At 41.3% G+C, this 19,444-nt stretch overlaps 1 protein-coding gene and 1 long non-coding RNA gene across 2 annotated transcripts in view; one reads left to right on the plus strand and one right to left on the minus strand.

Annotated features, from left to right (window-relative positions):
- Nucleotides 1-12,772: 12,772 nt before the first annotated feature.
- On the minus strand, nucleotides 12,773-18,659 carry LOC148215931 (uncharacterized). The gene is made up of 3 exons (XR_015796427.1): nucleotides 18,438-18,659; nucleotides 14,020-14,148; nucleotides 12,773-13,578 (listed from the first exon to the last, which is right to left on the minus strand). It is a non-coding gene; the product is annotated as an uncharacterized LOC148215931 (long non-coding RNA).
- Nucleotides 17,981-19,444, plus strand: part of PLXNC1 (plexin C1) — a 61,325-nt gene continuing 59,861 nt past the window's right edge. Inside the window, exon 1 of the mRNA XM_025174111.2 lies at nucleotides 17,981-19,098. Coding sequence (XP_025029879.2) covers nucleotides 18,094-19,098 — 1,005 coding nt within the window. The 5' untranslated portion in view covers nucleotides 17,981-18,093. The remainder of the gene's footprint in view (nucleotides 19,099-19,444) is intronic.

The following is a 19,444-nucleotide window of genomic DNA, read 5'->3' on the forward strand; positions in this document are numbered from 1 at the left end:
ATTTCTTCTGTCTTTTTGATAAAATCTCTACAGGCCACTCATAACCAGATTATAATGGTTTGTTAGCTTAAGTTTGGAAGCTGAGATGCAGGCAGGCCTTCAAGTTCTCTGAATTTTTCTGGGAGGGCTTAGTATTTCTAAAGATACATTTTCTTGTATCCAATACAAGATACTATTGGAATAGATCCAATAATTTTAACTATGACCAATTTCATTTTTTGTAACAAGTTTCTCACTGGAGGGAATTCTTATCTAATCCACATCCTATAATTCTTGCTTCAGTGGAATGGTACTTTAGTTGCTTTGCATCTCCCCCTCAGTAGACCCAACTAATAAAACAAATGGGTTAATCAATAATGTTGTCAGTTTCCCCCTTCTGTTCAGGCTACTATTTTCTCTTTCCTTCCATCCTGCACATGCAGTAACTCCTTGTTCTGAATTTCTACGTTGGCAGAAATAAAAAATCTTCACACGGATTCTGAAGATTTGAAAATAGTGAAGATATGGAAGTAGTCTAAGAGTTCATCCCCACATCCTGCTAACTATAGAAAGAAGATGTCTATCTGTTTCTATAGGCCATGTCCTCATGATGTTGTCTACCACAGACACAGCATACTTCAATTTAGGATAAGTGTTTTCCCTTTTCTCCTGGCCCACGTTTTGCACCATGAACCATCTACAAGATCTCTGAAACGGTCCTGGCAATGACACCATCAGGGGCTGCGTTATGTCCTGCTCCTGTTGTCCACCTGAGATTGCTGCAAGCATGCTCCTTCCCTCTGGTCCCTGGCCACAAGGTCCTTCCAACTGGGCTATTCTTCACACTCAAGAGTCATCTCTCCCACTTCTCCTGCCACCCCTGCCAGGTTTGGCAGCAGATCCCCAGGCTGGTTAAAACATGGAGGGATGGCAAGAGAAGGGCAGGGGAGTGTGATGGAATATGAGGGTAACTTGGAAGATGGGGAAGAGATACTGCCTAAGGAATGATCAGATAAAGAGAAAGGAGCCCGCAACAGAGTAACGGCCAGAAAAAGAAACTTAGAAAGGACCCGCCCTAACCACTCAGGCAGTAAACAGGGAGGGCGGGAGAGCTGTACTTTCAGACTTGCAAGATTCTGTTAATGTAGCCTTACAATAAAGTAGAATTGGCTCATTTAGTTGTGTTTCCTGTCTAGTTTACCTGGGAGGGCTGACATGGAGAGAAAAACATGGGGAATGCTTTAATTGAGATTGTTGGCTTAGCATGTCATTCAAACCATGAACAGATATGATCTTGGATCCCTTTGACTTACAACAAATCTAACTGGCATAAAGCAATCCAAGATAGCATTTATTTATTTATTTGCCTGCATACTTCTGACTAAACCAGCCTATGGGAATGAGTCCTGAATGCACAATAAGCCTGAAAACTCAGTTAAGCAGTGTTGCAGAAAGAATTAAAAATGGTGTTCCATGTATTCACTATTTGTTAGCAGTTCATGGATAAGTTTTGTTCCAATTCAGATTTGCATTCAGTTTGAACTGTTAATCAATGTGAGTTGAATTTGTAATTCAGTTCAAATTAGTGTTTCAGTTGGATTCAGATTTGTGGCTTGAATGGCTGATTTGGACAGGCAATTTGATTTGCTAAAAATATTTCTGAGACTGTACAAAGACAATTGGACCTCTGAATGAATTTGAAGGTAGCTGGCTGAATTTAATACATCAGTTCTGAAATCTGATTTTAAGATCCAGTTCAAAGCAATAATTGGAGTGAATCATATTTGAATTTCTAAACTGAACCTTCACAGATGTTTTATTTATAGCCAAGTATTGTCTGAAACCCCTTCATGGATCACTGCCTTGTCGTGGCGAAGGGGCTTGCGTAACTCAGTGAAGCCATTAGCTATGCCATGCAGGGCCACCCAAGACGGACAGGTCATGACAGAGAGTTCTGACAAAATGTGGTCCACTGAAGAAGGAAATGGCAACCCACTCCAGTATCCTTGCCAAGAAAACCCCATGGACAATGTTAAAAGGCTAAAAGATATGACGCCGGAAGATGAGCCCCTCAGGTCGGAAGGTGTCCAATATGCTACTGGGGAAGAGCGGAGGGCAATTCCAAGTAGCTCCAGAAAGAGTGAAGCGGCTGGGCCAAAGCCGAAAGGACGTTCAGCTGTGGATGTATCTGGAAGCGAAAAGAAGGTCCGATGCTGTAAAGAACAATATTGTATAGGTACCTGGAATGTAAGATCTATGAATCAAGGCAAGCTGGATGTGGTCAAACATGAGATGACAAGATTGAACATCGACATCTTGGGAATCAGCGAACTGAAATGGACAGGAATGGGTGAATTTAATTCAGGTGACCATTATATTTACTACTGTGGCCAAGAAACCCTTAGAAGAAATGGAGTTGCACTCATAGTCAATAAGAGAGTGGGAAAGGCAGTAATGGGGTACAACCTCAAAAACAACAGAATGATCTCAGTGCGTATCCAAGGCAAACCATTCAACATCACAGTAATCCAAGTCTATGCCCCAACCACTGATGCCGAAGAAGCTGAAGTTGACCGGTTCTATGAAGACCTACAACACCTTCTAGAACTAGCACCAAAAAAAGATGTCCTTTTCATCATAGGGGATTGGAATGCTAAAGTAGGAAGTCAAGGAGTAATTGGAATAACAGGCAAGTTTGGCCTTGGAGCACAAAATGAAGCAGGGCAAAGGCTAATAGAGTTCTGTCAAGAGAACAAGCTAGTCATAGCAAACACTCTTTTCCAACAACACAAGAGACGACTCTACACATGGACATCACCAGATGGTCAATACCGAAACCAGATTGATTATATACTTTGCAGCCAAAGATGGAGAAGCTCTATACAGACAGCAAAAACAAGACCAGGAGCTGACTGTGGCTCAGATCATGAGCTTCTTACTGCAAAATTTAGGCTTAAATTGAAGAATGTAGGGAAAACCACTAGACCACTCAGGTATGACTTAGATCATATTCCTTGTGAGTACACAGTGAAGGTGATGAATAGATTTAGAGGACTAGATTTGGTAGACAGAGTGCCTGAAGAACTATGGACGGAGGTCTGTAACATTGTACAGGAGGCAGCAACTAAAACCATCCCAAGGAAAAAGAAATACAAGAAAGCAAAATGGCTGTCTGATGAGGCATTACAAATAGCTGTGGAAAGAAGGAATGTGAAAAGCAAGGGTGAAAGGGAAAGATATAAGCAACTGAATGCAGATTTCCAGAGAATAGCAAGGAGAGATAAGAAGGCCTTCTTAAATGAACAATGCAAAGAAATCGAGGAAAACAATAGAATGGGGAAGACTAGAGATCTCTTCAAGAAAATTGGAGATATGAAAGGAACGTTTAGTGCAAAGATGGGCATGATAAAGGACAAAAAGGCAGGGACCTAACAGAAGCAGAAGAGATTAAGAAGAGGTGGCAAGAATACACAGAAGAACTATACAAGAAAGATCTTAATGTCCCTGATGTCCACGCTGGTGTGATCACTGACCTTGAGCCAGACATCCTAGAGAGTGAAGTCAAGTGGGCCTTAGGAAGCATTGCTAACAACAAAGCTAGTGGAGATGACAGTATTCCAGCTGAGTTATTTAAAATACTAAAAGATGATGGTGTTAAAGTGCTGCACTCAATATGCCAGCAAGTGTGGAAAACGCAACAGTGGCCACGGGATTGGAAAAGGTCAGTTTATGTTCCAATTCCAAAGAAGGGCAATGCCAAAGAATGCTCAAACTATCGCACAATTGCACTCATTTCACATGCTAGCAAGGTTATGCTCAAAATCCTACAAGCTAGGCTTCAGCAGTACGTGAACCGAGAACTACCGGATGTACAAGCTGGGTTTCGAAGAGGCAGAGGAACTAGAGATCAAATTGCCAACATTCGCTGGATCATGGAGAAAGCACGAGAGTTCCAGAAAAACATCTACTTCTGCTTCATTGACTATGCAAAAGCCTTCGATTGTGTGGATCACAACAAACTGTGGCAAATTCTTAAAGAGATGGGGGTACCAGACCATCTTACCTGTCTCCTGAGAAATCTGTATGCGGGCCAAGAAGCAACAGTTAGAACCAGTCATGGAACAACCGGTTGGTTCAAAATAGGGAAAGGAGTATGACAAGGTTTATACTGTCACCCTGCTTATTTAACCTATATGCAGAGTACATCATGAGAAATCCCAGGTTGGAAGAATCACAAGCCGGAATTAAGGTTGCAGGGAGAATCATCAAGAACCTCAGATATGCAGACGATACCACCCTAATGGCAGAAAGTGAAGAAGAACTAAAGGGCCTCTTGATGAGGGTGAAGGAGGAGAGTGCAAAAGCTGGCTTGAAACTCAACATTAAAAAAACTAAGATCATGGCATCTGGACCCATTAATTCCTGGAAAATAGAAGGGGTAGAAATGGAAGCAGTAACAGACTTCATTTATTTGGGCTCCAAGATCACCACAGACGGAGACTGCAGCCATGAAATTAAAAGACGCTTGCTCCTTGGGAGGAAAGCTATGGCAAACCTAGATAGCATATTAAAAAGCAGAGATGTCATCTTGCCGACAAAGATCCACATAGTCAAAGCTATGGTTTTTCCAGTAGTAATGTATGGCTGTGAGAGCTGGACCATAAAAAAGGCCGAGCGCCGAAGAATTGATGCCTTTGAACTGTGGTGCTGGAGAAGACTCTTGAGAGTCCCCTGGACTGCTAGGAGGTCAAACCAGTCAATCTTAAAGGAAATCAACCCTGACTGCTCATTGGAAGGATCGATAATGAAGCTCAAGCTCAGATATTTTGGTCACCTAATGCGAAGAGAGATCTCTTTGGAGAAGACCCTGATGCTGGGAAAGATTGAAGGCAAAAGGAGAAGAGGACGGCAGAGGATGAGATGGTTAGATAGCATCACTGAAGCAATGAGCATGAAACTGAGCAAACTCAGGGAGGCAGTGAAGGACAGGAAGGCCGGGCGCAATATGGTTCATGGGGTCACGAAGAGTCGGACACGACTTAACGACTGAACAACAACAAAAATTGTCTGAAAATATGGTCAATAACTTATGAAGGAATCAAATCCTGCAGTTCTTTAATACCCCAGTACTGTGATATAGTTATAATGTCAGGGCATTATAGGAGTTTTAGTCCCATAATTTTAGGCTTACTTCAGTATTCACTTACTCATGAAATGAAAACAAGGTTTCAGCTCTCAGCTTGGTTTTCAGCTAAAAAAATAATCTTTGCTGGCATTCTTCCTAAGTTGTGTAGTATGACACGGGAAAAGAGCTAACCCACAGAACAAATAGATTTGAAGGGGGACTGTTTCATTCTTTGCCCTAAATCTAGCCTAAGTAAGTCCGTGTCATAAAGATCAAGCCACGTGAGTCACCACAAAGTGGCTGATTTTGCATATGTACCACTTCCATTTGGTCTGGGTGTGGTGTACACTACTGGCACTTTCTGTTTGTGGTGAATGAGTCACTCTATTTGCTCACCACTACCTGGAAAAATGTAAAACAACAAATCAAAACAAGAAAAGAGATTATCTTGAAGCTAATACCTAAATAGTTTCATAGGATGTAAGATGTTCAAAGAGGATCTTTTTTAGGTATATCAGAAGGTGTATGTGGGGTCTTCCAGGCAAAGCCACAGTCCCGTGCTCATGAACGGCAAGCCCCCCCCACTTCCTGATCATATGGTGCCATTATCAGGGGCTTGCAACTGAAAGCAACTGTAATATATTATTGATTGACTTATGAATTTATAAACCACTTCAGTCAACAATTCTAAGAGCAGGACAGGAACAACTGCTGGAGCCAGTGCAACAATAAATAATCAAGTAACCTATAACATAACATTTTTTTGAAGACTTATATCCCACCTCTTGTACAGAATCTTGAGGGAACATACATTGTTCTCCCTTCATGCCCACAACAGCAACCCTGTGAGACAGGTGAGGCTGAGAGTCCCCCAGAGAACCTCTGTGGGTGAGAGGGTCTCTGCCCTCCTAGTCCAACCGCTCCTCCACAATCGCTCTCCATTCTCTTCATGGAGCCGAGAGCTATCAAATCACAAAGATGTCTCACAGGAAGTGTGAAGTACAAGGGGAAACACTGGCAATGTATCTGCCTTTATTTTTGTCAAAGGAGGAAGAAACAGAGTTCCTTAAAAGGAAGAGGCCAGAAGTGCTTGGTTTACAGTTCTTGGGCTCAGCTGGTGGTCAAATGGGCAAGAAATGATTGGGTGGTTCCCCATAAGTTTCACAGGCTGGCAAGCATGCAAACATGCTTTATTGGTAGATGTCCAAATACATCTGAAAAACGTCAAAACAACCTGACTTCCACCAGGGACAGTCCTTGTTATGTGAATCAATAGTTGCTTCTATAAGAAAGGAAAAGAAAGAACGATGACATGGCTACATATAATTATATTCCAAATTTCAAAGTAATTTACATGCATAGGTCTTCTACTCACATAAGCAGCCGTCCTTTACATTATTGATCAGAATGAATTCTCTCCAACAGCTATTATGTAAAAATGTTCTTCTGCTCCAAAAAGTGTAATTTTTTTGCAGTGATGCAAGCCGAAAGAAGATCCACAGCTTCTTCCTAAAGCAGCAACAACACAACTTTCAGTAGTCGTAACCTCTAAAGATATTTCTTAGAGACGATGATAGCTTCTGTAATTTCCAAATCTCCATAAACTGCAGCAAATATGATTGAGCACAAGTTGAAAAACGCAGAGTGTAATGATGAGGTTACAAGATGTTCCAGGGGTATATGTGCATAAAATGCTAAAAGCAATAATAATAATTTTTTAAAAATGTGCACATGTGCCAAAAATGAAGGCTAAGAAATTATTTCCAAAGCTTAAAAACTGGTTTTTCTTCCTAATATTGTATTATTGGCGCCATCTGGTGGTCACACCACCTCAGTGAAGCTTTAAACAGGAGTTTAGCTCATGATTCTTTCTCAAAAGGAGCCAGCACGATGTCTCTACTTGAAGGAGAGTTTCTCTTTTTAATATGCCCAAACTTAGACCATAAGTTAGGTTTTTATGAAGGCAGTATGCCTGAGCTACAGTTTCTACCTATGATTTATTCTAGATTAACTTTTCTTAATCAGAGTGTTTTGTATTACTCAAATTCAGAGGAATTTAACTGGCCTCTGAACATAGAACCAAAAATATCACTGTAGCTTCCAGTTCTATTTTGACTCTGCAATATAGTTTCTCCTCTTGTAGACATGATGGTTTTCACTATGATAAGTTGTAACAACTGGATTACCTCCCAACATGGGAACTGCCTGTTCCTCATGTCTCACCTTGACTTGTGGTATCACCTGGTGCAGCATCAAACTGCTAAGAATGTCTTGGCATGTGCAAAAGTGCCCATTTTATGGAGGTGCTTTTGTAACATATCGATCTGATCTAAAATGACTGTTAATTTATAATATTTTGGCACTGAAGAGATTATTGGAATACGTACATTCTCTTGTTTATAAAATAACAAGAGAATAACAATACACTGCCATTTTGTAATACATTGAGAGGTCCCTGATGGCTACTGTTTTCTTTAAATGCATGAAGCAGAAAACATGAGAGCATATAGGCTTGATTTTAAATTTATGTAACAAATTTCAAAAGTTTTTATGGCGTCTGGCTGTGGAACATCACTGAGGCATTGTCTAAGCAACTTTATGATTTTGTTCCTCCTCTAGCTATTCCCATACATCAGCTTCAAAATACATTGGAACTGTACCTTCCAGAATTCCAAAATAAGTTGTCAAGATAGGGAATTGCTGTAATGAAACCTTTCATTTTATATTAAAAAAAATTAAAAAAAACTTTATTATGCAAAGTTTTCCCCTCTTCATTCAAAAGTGAAAATAGTGGCTATATTCACATGTCTAAACCACTGCGGTTTGTTCCATTTTGGCTTATAAATCCAACAACTTGCAGCGTTATTGTTAACATGATGTGCAAACCCAACTGCTTGTATCTTGTCAAGAACTATGATTAAACAAAGTATATCTTAGTATGAAATGTGAACCCAGATGATAACTCTGCTAAAGTTTGCTGAGATTATAGTTTCCAGCTCTGGAGAGCTAGAGTCCTCTCAGATTTTAAAATTTATTTATCTGTTAAAAGCACCATGTTCAAAGCATGTGCATTCTTTTAATCACACACACAAGCATGGGCGTTCTGTAATACGCTTTTAAGACAGAGGCAAGAAAGATGTCCGCCTTTCAAATATTAGATTTAACAAAAACAAGTTTTGGGACTGTAACACTGTCAATTGAAATGGTAAGGTGCAAGGCAATTTAGAATGAAGAAAGCTGAAAATTATAATGTATGAAGAGGGAGTGTTGTGCTTCATGTAAAAATATATTTGTTTTCTCTTTGCTCCAGCCACAGAAAAATTAGGTTAACTTTGTGTGTTTTCTCTTCTTGATGTTCATTAGCAGCTTTATTTTGAATTATCTCCTGCAGAAAATATCTCATGATACAAATAGGACTAATTTTTTCCTGCTTTTGCCCAAAACTCTGTTTCCTGGGTTGTTTACCTGATTGACCTGGAAACCTGACCTCGCCCATTATGCCTGCTTTTTTGCACACTTATTGCCCATTATAAACACCTCTCTATTTATGTAGTTCTATTGGTTAATTTGCAGTATTAACTCATTGGTCTTATTAATACTATATTCTCTGCTCATTTCTTTGAGCATAAAGTAAACCTACTTCCTTTACTGTATTCAAATCTCAGCTTCATAATCTTTCACCACACTTTATTCAAAGTACGCTTGATTCTGAAAATGAATTCCCTACATAAAGGGCACAATGGTCAGCATTAAGGAATGCTTTTAGGCATAATACTGTTACTAATATTTTTCCATGTATTGTGAATTGTTTTGTAAAAAGATATGTACTTGGTCTGACTATGTAGTCAGTCAAGGAAAAAAAATTAGAATCAATATGACATCATTATCATGATTTATAAAAGTATGATGTTGGCTGGAAAGTACCCACAGTTTTTATAAAGAAAAATAAAGTTCAGCTTGCTATTCCGGGAAGTGTACATATATAGAAAATCTGTTAACAGTCAGCATTTTAATGATCAGGGAAAAAGCAGAAAAAAAATTATGGTGCTTCTTTCTGTCCTTATTCTTTTTTTTTGTTTGTTTGTTATTATTAGCCTAAATGCTAGAATTTACTGAGGATATTAACTCATACAAAGATGTTTCAAAGATAATCCAAAATGAGGAGACCCAGGAGATTTTTTTAGTGAAGGGACATTGTCCATTATACAAAGTGCACGCTATTATGTTACTATAGAATTGCATTAGTCCAATAAAAGCTCAGGGAAAATGCTCAGAAGATCAAATGTGGTAGACTGAGGACAATCTCTAGTTTTTATCCCCTCTTAGAGAAGTTAATTATCTGATCTAATCTGATTAGGGTATAAGTATACATGCATTATAAATGTATGTGCTTTAATTTTAGATTGAGGGTGGGGACAAAAATCAAAACAGATCTTCAATCACCCTTCCCTAAACTGATGTCCACCATATGTTGGAACTCATTAAATAACTTTTATTGGAATTATTTTAAAAGCTTTTCCACTACACATGGAAAAAATTGCAACAATCTTCAAAATAAGGAATTTTATAGATTGCCTAGATGTGCTTATTAAAAGATTACCACTCTAAAAATATGAATGTCCAAGTCTTGTGAGTTGCTGAAGTAGAAATGCAATATTTAGAATAGAGGGAAATGGCTGTTATTCAATTATTGTTAATCATGATTATCTACTTACACAGCCATTTCTAAGAAAGAAAGTGTTAATGGACAAGTCTCATTAGCCGTGGTAGTTCATTTTAATTTGTTGAGATATTTAGTGACTTCATTCAGTTAAAATGAAAAAGTACAGTGAGAGCGAGAACAAAACAGAACATCCCTATTGGTTTCGGCTATAGGCCCATCTAGTCCAGCAGACTTTTTTTGTGAAAAAAAATCAAGAAAAGGAAATTGGAATATTTAGAACACATAACATGCAATGAGAAATATCAACCGCTTTAATTAATTATACAAAAAAAATATTTAAGGGAACTGCAACACTGGCAGTGTTGAACAGTATATCCTGGCTGAAAAATCTAGAAACATTGTTTGATATACAGTAATAGAATATCCTTGTTTTATTCAGTGACATCAGAACAACAAATGGCATTGATCTTCACAACCTCTGGTAGAAGGCAGCACTAAAAGAAAAAGACAGTATATACTCACAAGATTCAACAACGCACCCAGGCACGCATACTTTCATGTTGGCATTGGCCGTAAATAGTATGATGTATTTGTTTTATTTTACTTTGCCTAAAGAAAAATGTGATAAAAATCCAGCTGACTCTATAAAAGTACAGCAAAATCATTTCAAGAAAGCACTCCCACTTGCACACAGTTTTAGAACTTTTTTTGTTGTTAGAATTTTCTGAACTGGTCAGATTCAAACTTAGTTCTACTTAAAATAATCCCACTGAAAATGAAGGGATCTACTAGGGTGGCCCTTAAATTGGGCCATCCTCTTTGCCCTTATGAAGGAACACAGAGGGAAAGCTCAGACTCTGCAGATGAGTGACTGCTATTTTCTTTTACTAATTTGTGTAATACTAAGCTTAGTGGCATGAGAGACAGTTTAGTATAGTGGTGGAAGGCAGTGGGCTAGAAACCAGGAGACTAAGTTCTAGTCCTGCTTTAAGCACAAAGCCAGCTGGGTGACTTTGGGCCAGTCACTCTCACTCAGCCCTAGGAAGTAGACAATGGCAAACCACTTCCAAAACCCTTGCCAAGAAAACTGCAGGGATTTATTCAGGCAATTGCCAGGAGTCAACACTGATTTAAAAGCACATACGCACACGCACACATGAGCTTAGTGGCATGGATGTATTAGGGAGTTATGCCTAGGAGCAAATATGACAGTAGTAATGTGCTGGGAGAAATAAGGTGGGAAGCTGCAACCTGGTTGTTATATTGTGGAACGACTGGACTGCCCTTCTTCCAGGTGGCATTCTAACAAAGAAAGTCCAAAGGGAGTCTACAGTCTAAATGTTTTATTTGTAATCTATAATGAAACAATTAATTTGGGGAAAAAATAAAGGTCTTTTTAATGTCAAGTCAGTTGCTGGCAAAACTTCTGTTATTTGGCATTTAATTCTGCACTGACTTACCCTGTATTACAAAGACCTGGCTGAAGGCAGGGGGTGGCGGGGGTGGGGGGAGTTGGTGCAGGGGGAGGTGGCGATGATCCCTGCCAGGTCTGCCTATCTGCCAGTGCAGAAGAATACAGATGAGAAAACCTCAAGATTGCCCCAGTTGACTTTCAAGCTGAACAAGCTGAAATTAAGTCCGAACAGGATGGTGGTACTATTGATAAGAAATAAAACTAATATTTGGCATTTTGGTGAAATTTGCTCTGGATAGGGTTATATTTCTTCAGAAGAATCAGGTTTGTAGTTTGGGAGTTTATTTCCATGTACAATTTGCTTCTGGTGTGAACAAATTATGCTATTTATATTTTGAAAATTACAATTCCTGACACACATTATTTTCCATACTTTGTAAATGAGTTATGCTACTGTTATAAAAATGACTCATCAATTTGACTGAAACTAAATTGCTGAAATCCAGACTGGTAGTGGTAAGAATTGTATCTGCAGAAGCTCCAAGAAAAGGAAAAGGCTGTTCTTTTAGAGCAGTGATGGTGAACCTATGACACACATGTCAAAAGTGACATGCCACAACGTTTTGGTGACACGCCAACATTTACTAACACTCGACAACAACTATCCTCCCTGTTTGAGTTACCAAAGAAACTGAGTTTGTTTTACTCGTATTTCATTTTTGTAATTATTTGACGTTTCTTTATATAATACATAACACCACGCATGATTGGACTGTATTTTTTTAAAATAAATGAATATGTAAAAAATTGTTTCTGTTTTGTTTGGGCTGGGTGACACGCCAGCAGAGTCAAGTTAGGCATTTTCTGAATTTTTGACACGCCAAGCCCAAATGGTTCACCATCACTGATTTAGGGCCTGGAGGAGAAAAGAGGAAATAGGAGGAGGTTTATAAATATTGTTCAGTTTGAATATGCAAAATGTTAAAAATGTTGAAGTTCTATAGAAACTGAATTGAAGATAATTTATGTGAAATAATTTCTCAATGCATTGTGCTCAGCACTTTATATGTTATTTGTAAATTGCTTCAAAATGGAATAAGTTGCTAACAGTATTGAAATACATAAGGTTATTAGCTAAGTTTGCATTTAATGGAAGAGTCTGTTCCAGGAAAATATTTCAGATATTTTGATTGCAACTATATTTCCATAGAGCAGAAACTTTTAAAATTGTTGTGTTTTGTTCTAATTTGATGCCTCTTTATAGGAAGCAGGAATACAATGGAAAATATGTTTTTCACCATATTTACTACAGTACTTTTCTAAAGTGAGACATTATCCTTGCAGAAGAATACATGTTAATACCTTCTGATGAAAAATAAATCAAAACATGGCTGTCTCTCTCTCTCTCCATCAAGAAATACATTGTTACGTTGAGCTTGCTTGCATGACAATGGATTCCATTGACTTGAGTGGAACCTGTCCCTTATTTCAGAGTAAACATGATCGCTTAGAATAGGACTGCATTTGGGACAATCTGAATCCCATTAAATTGTTTTTGTTTTTACCAAATACAATAGTTTGTACAGGGAAATTGTCCTAGAAATACTTCAGGAATTCAGTCAGTACCTTCTTTATTAGAGCCAGCATTTGATTTTGATTATAAAAGAGACATGCTATAATGGTCAGCTTCAGGCATAAATTGGAACATTTGTGGCCTAAATGTCTGATCTCATTGCACATATAAAGCACACCAAGGTCCATGGATAGTGGCCACTGATAAATTATGATAAATGAAAATTCCAAATTGAAATTAAGTTTCAGTTTGTCATTACCTACAATCCTGCTGTTCCTTGGTAAACTCACATCCAAGTAAAATAATAATTACAGAAGCATGTACATGCACATCATACAGAAGGCAATTTCCACAGGGACGCTGGCACTAAGAACGCTAAGAATTGCAAAACGATCACTATATACCTGAACTAATCAAGACATTCATATTATGCAAATCCATCTTTGAATTATTTGGTTAATATAAATAGTATAACCATTGAAGTAGGAGAAGCTATTAACCAAGTTCAAACTGTCCTGCTCCATTGCTTCCAGATATGTCAGACCATTGCTGTCACAGTATCCAGCAGGTAGAATCATTGACTATGTCATTGACTAGTTGGGAATTCCAGGAGTTGTGGTCGAACATGTTAGAGGGCATCAACTCAGAGAAAGCTTGCCTAGACTCTGATTCTTATTTCTTCTGCTGAATAGATGATTGGAATCTTCTTCTCTTGACAGTTTTAATCACACTCCCCCAGGCTTTGGTGCTGACAGAGCAGATGGCAACAACTGTTGGGTTGTGGTTTGCACATTTTGACAGTAGAATCTTAAGATTCCTAAGAACTATGAAAAAGCAAAACAACTGTTAATTGATTTATTTCAACAAAAGGCATGCTTTTGAATTAAATAGTCCCATAATATTTATTTATTTTATTTTTAGCAGCGGTTAACAGAGAAAGGAGAAGGAATACAGCAGCTGCTGAGGCCCTATTGCCCTGACAAAATGGATTGCACTCTTTGGGTGGTTTTACACCCCCTACTTTATACAAGACTATCTGTAGTGGTGACAGCACTTCCTCCTCTTACCTAGGTTTTGGATCAAATTACATCTGTGCAGATTTTTTAAAAATGCAGACTAAGTCAAATGTGATGAGGGAACTGTTTTGAGGAATCCTGAAGCAGGATTTTTCCTTTTTTCCCCTTTGCTATGCTGTCTGAAGCATATGTGGGCAATCTCCCATCCTTTCCTTGTCCAGAGAGGTTCCAAAGAACTGGTCTACTCACTTGTTCTTTGGTTTTGCCACAGTTGTCTCCCATGTGACGTATTTAGCTTGCCATGCCTCCACCGGAAGTCCCCCTGCCAGATGAAATTCCTTACAAGTTGGGACCCACAGCATACTCCTCCTGCTGGACCTGATGGGATGAGCAGATGTAATCAGGAAGAAGTGGTCCTCAAATAACCTGGTCCCGTGCCATGCAGGGCTTTAAAAGTCAAAACAAGCACCCTGAATTGCACCCAGAAGCAGACTGGAAGCCAATATAGCTTGCAGAGCATAGATGTAACATATGCCACACATCACCGTCCACGCAGCCACACTCTGCACCAGCTGAAGCTTCCGGATGCTCTTCAAGGGCAGCCCCACATACAGTGTGTTACAGTAATCCACTCTGGAGGTGACCAGGGCATGAATAACTGTAAGCAGAGCCTCATGGTCCAGGAAAGGGCACAATTGACGCACAACATGAAGCTGTGTAGAGGCCCTCTTAGCCACAACTGCCATCTGTTTCTTGAGCACGAGTCATGAGTCTAAAAGGACCCCCAGATTGTGCACCAGGTCTGTATGGGGTAGTGCAATCCCATCTACTACCAAAGATGGTAAAATCCCAGATCCAGAAGTCCCAAAATTCAGAACCATTCAGTCTTGCCAGGGTTCAGATGAAGCCTGTTGTTCCCTATCCAGACCCTCACAGCCTCCAGACATCGGGACACGACATCCACAGTATTGCTTAGTTTGCCAGGGGTAGAGAGATATAATTGAATATCATCAGCATACTGATGATACCTCACCCCATGGCGATGAATGATTTCACCCAGTGGCTTCATGTAAATGTTAAATAGGAGTGGAGAGAGTACCAAACCCTGAGCACCTCACATAGTGGGGGCTAAGGACAGGACCTCTCACTCCCAATCTTTATATATAAAAACAAAGTTAATATGTCAATAACTTCCCATGAAAAGGGAATCAGTATGAGTTTTTCCTCATTGTATCCAACTGGCATACTGTATATTTGCCTCAGCAAAGTGTTATTTCACTGTTTCTTCATGGTGTTTGTTACCTTTATCTGATTCCCCCATATCTGAGGCAGCCTTGAGTTCTCCTTTAGCTCTACCAGTGTTAAAAGTTGTGCTTTGTTACCCTAGTGTAGTCTTATAGACTTATTCTTTTATAAAAGAATTTTAAATCCTTTAGTACTGGTGAAGCACTTAGATATGCTAGACTTTCTCTGGACATCAAAAGCTATTTTAACTTTAGATAGTTAAAATAGCAAATCAACTTTGTTAAATCTGGCAAATGAAATTTATGTTACAATTCCTCAAATAATAATCCTAGTAATATATCCTCTGATTCTATTAATTTTGCTATAGTGAACACTACACATTCTGCCAAGGTTCTCCAACAGAAGGATTGGCTTACTATTTTCAGTTTGGATCCCAGTTCATTACCTGTGAGGATCATGCCATGCCTCATTAGTAACTAATGCAAGAGACAGAATTCCATATTTTCTAAGGGAGTTGGACCCAAATATTTTTCAACTTATAAGGGGTACCAAATAAGCCCTGATTGCTTTAATTATTTAATATTGATTTTATCTTAATATGGTTGCAAAATTTTGTCACCAAAATCCAAACTGTGTTCAAATGGACCTAAACAGAACAATCGATTGAAGGAGAGAATGGCGATCATAAAGAAGTAAAGAGATTACTAGGGGGCACTTGGTTACTGTTAACCAGTTCAAATTTCTAGGACCAAAACAATTATGTCTGAGAGTCTTGAATGAGTTTGTTGATGTAATTTCAGAACCCCATTCTATGCTCTTTAAGAAATAATGAAGTTCAGTGTCAAAGTATAAGCTAAGAGCACATTTTCCTATATTTCAAAGGTAGGTAACAGCAGACTGGTCAGCTTGATACTGATACTGAGCAATACTCTGGAACAGATTATTAGGTAATCAGTTTGTGAGCATTTAGAAAAAAATGCATTGTTTGGCAGGAACCAGCAAAGACTTATTCAGAATAAGTCTTGCCAAACTAGCCTGATCTTCCTGTTTGATAGAATGATCAGTTTAATTGATCACAGGAATGCAGTGAACATAATGTATCTTGACTTTAGCAAAGCATTAAACAGTCTCCCACGTGATTCTAATAGACCAGTTGGGAAAATTTGGGCTAGACTATGCAGACGGATTCAGAGCTGGTTGAACTATCATACCCAATAAGTGTACATTAATGGATTTGTATAAACCTGAAAGGAAGGGATAAGTGGTATACAGTACAACAAGGCTCTGTTCTAAGGCCTGTATTGTTCAACACATTTATAAATGACTTGGATTTGGAACTGGAAAATATAATTAAGAGTTTTTCATGAATTAACCTGGAGATAAGGGGATGAAGCTTCATCTCGAAGGACAGTATGAAGATTCAGGAGGATCTTGGTAAACTGGAAAAATGGGCAGAAAAATGGCAAGATGATTTTCAATTTGCCCTTACATATACAAAGTTCTACATTTGGGTATGAGAATCAAAGCCATAGGAATAGAATGGGGTGACGTACTGGGCAGAAGTCACGCAAAAAGGATCAGAATGTCTTGGTGGATCAAAAGCTGAACATGAACCAATGGTGTGAGGCAGTTACAAAAAAAGCAGATTTAATGCTGGCCTGTATCCACAGAAGTCTATGTCAAGATCAAAAGAAATAATTGTTCCTCTCTACAGTATTCTGCACTGGTCAACTGAATGCACCTAGAATATTGCAACCAATTCTGGACACATTTTGGAACTCTGAACAATCCTGGCCCATCTTCCACATGACGGCCCATCAGATATGTGGAAACAGATATAATAGCTGTTTCCACATATCTGATGGGCGGTCATGTCAAGGAAGGGGAAAGGCAGCTGGGGAAGGTCTTTACGAGGGGCACGCTTGCGCCATGGTGTGGGCGGAGAGGAGGTAGAGGACGGTAGAGGACAAGGATTGAACCTTCTGGCGCCAGGTGAGGAGGGGACATTGACAGAAGGAAACATGTCCAGAGAACAGAAACCAAGATGACAAGGAGTTTGAAAGGAAAAACTTACAAGGAACAGTTGGAGCCATTTGGTATTTTTAGCCTATAGAAAAGAAGACTCCACTGAGATATAATAGCTGTTTCCACATATCTGATGGGCCGTCATGTGGAAGATGGGCCAGGATTGTTCAGAGTTTTTCCAGGAGAGAGGAAAAGAAATAACAGGTTTAAATGAAAAGGAGGTAGGTTTCAACTGGGCATCGGGGAAAAATGTAATGGTATGAGCTGCTCAGCAGAGGAACAGACTGCCTGGGTAGGGGGACTGTCTCATTGGAGCACCTAAACAGAGGCTGAACAGCCATCTGTACCGTGGAACAGAGCTGGAAACAGCTTTCATCCACATAGACTATTTTCTCTCTAGGTACTGCTAGTGTACATAGATCAAGCCTGCTTGCTGCATCACACCAGTGGTGGTTGTTTGACCCTGTGAATTGCTAGAGAAGAAATGGCCAAAGGAAGGGGAAAGGCAGCTGGGGAAGGTCTTTACGAGGGGCACGCTTGCCCCATGGTGTGGGCGGAGAGGAGGTAGAGGACGGTAGAGGACAAGGATTGAACCTTCTGGCACCAGGTGAGGAGGGGAAGCCCATCCGCCCCCCCACTCTTAAATAACCAGCTGGCCTCAGCTATGCCAGGAGAAGAGCTCACATCTGCAGCAGCCTGTTTCTCAAGTGTGAGGGAAGAAAGCGACAAGCACGTGGAGCGCTCCAGCTGGCGCACCCTCAGCCTGTGGGAGGGAGAGCACCTTTGTCGCGGGGAGGGCCGGGGACGCCTGCACAAGTGAAGGACGCGAGCCTGGCTTCCCACCTCGCTGGGAAAAGGGGAACTGATGAAGCGCAAGACCGCTGAGGCACAGAGGAAGCCACAGAGCGCGCGAGCGGGGGAAGGGCAGGCGCTGGAGCGGCTCCCTCCTCGTTCGAGGGGTGGGGCGGCGGCTGCAGCTGCGGGCATGTCGGTGGTACCAGAGGCTCCCCCGCCGGCTGGGAAGCCCTAGGCAGCTGGGGCAGAGACGGGGCCATGGCCCGAGGGCCGGGGCGCACGAGGAGGCAGCTGGCTCGCCGTGACCCTGGGGGCTTGGCGTTGCCCGCGTCGCTGCCGCCGCCGCCGCTGCTGCTGCTGCTGGCCTGGGCTGTGGCGGGGTCCAGAGGGCAGGGGCCCCTCGAGTTCCCTCACCCCATTGTGAACCTGGCCGTGAGCGGGGAGCGCTTCCTGGTGGCCAGCGGCAACTGCTGGTACGAAGTGGCGCCTTCGCTGGCATGGAAGGAGGAGCGCTACTGCCAGCCGGGGGAGAGCTCCTGCGGGGAGACGGTGCTCTCGGTCAACAAGCTGCTGCTGCCCTTCGGCCGCGACCGCCTGCTCACCTGTTGGACCCAGCCGCGAGGCAGCTGCTACAAGCAGGAGCTCACCAACGGAAGCCTTCCGCCGCCGACGGAGAAGTGGGGCGAAGAACTGGTGAGCTACGTGCCGCGGGGCGCCGCGGCCGGGCTGATGTATTGCGACGACAATTGCTCACACTGGTCCCTGGTCGTGGCTACGACCCATATGCTGAACAACTGCCGCAGCGATGCCCCCCCGGCGAGTATCGCCAACAAGGCGGCCTTCCTCATAAAGGAAGGCGAGAAAAGCGTGCCCGAAGACAAACAGCTGGCCTTGCAGGGGGAGCATCGCCTGTACTTCGAGGATGCCTTTCGCTGGCAGGAGTACTTCTTCTTCCCTTACTATCATTACGATTCCAGCGTGGAGGCCAAGATGCTCATCGCCCTGCACGAGCAAAACACCTTCAAGCACAACAGCCAGATCTTGCAATGTGGCGGCGGCAGCAAGACCAAAGTTCTGTCATCGGCGTACCTGGAGCAGCGCGCGCTCTGGGCCGGGATTTTCGGCTCAGCCCCCGGCCCCGCCACGCCGGCTTCCACCGCCCTCTGCCTCTTTGCTCTGCAGGACTTGCTGAAGAACGCGGAAAGCTGCAAGTTCAGAGGGTCCTCCGAGTTCGTTTCGGAATCCAGTCCTCCAAACACATGCGTGAGTAGTTTGGGTTATTTGTTGGCCAGCTGCCAGGCTAAATCAGATCGATTTATGGCAGGCTGTTTCATTGTTACAAGCTATGTATTTATCAGAGGCAGGACCCCCAAAAGATACAGAACATTTTGGCAGACCGCTTTCCAAAAAAAACCATAGCATTTCAACCTTAGCAAGCAGATCACATTGGTCAACTAAAACTGAAACGAAAGTTTAGCGTTTCCCGCAGGATAGCTCCATCGTGGGGTTGGGTGTCTTTTCGGAAGGGGCGATTCGCTGCTGTATTTTGCAGTGATCAGACACAATAGTCAAAAGTTATTTCAGATTTTTTATTTTTTCTCCACAACGC

This window comes from Python bivittatus, unplaced genomic scaffold (assembly GCF_059951505.1).
Source record: "Python bivittatus isolate LINGU-HERP-01145 unplaced genomic scaffold, Pbiv_v1 ctg000330_np1212, whole genome shotgun sequence".
NCBI lineage: Eukaryota > Metazoa > Chordata > Lepidosauria > Squamata > Pythonidae > Python > Python bivittatus.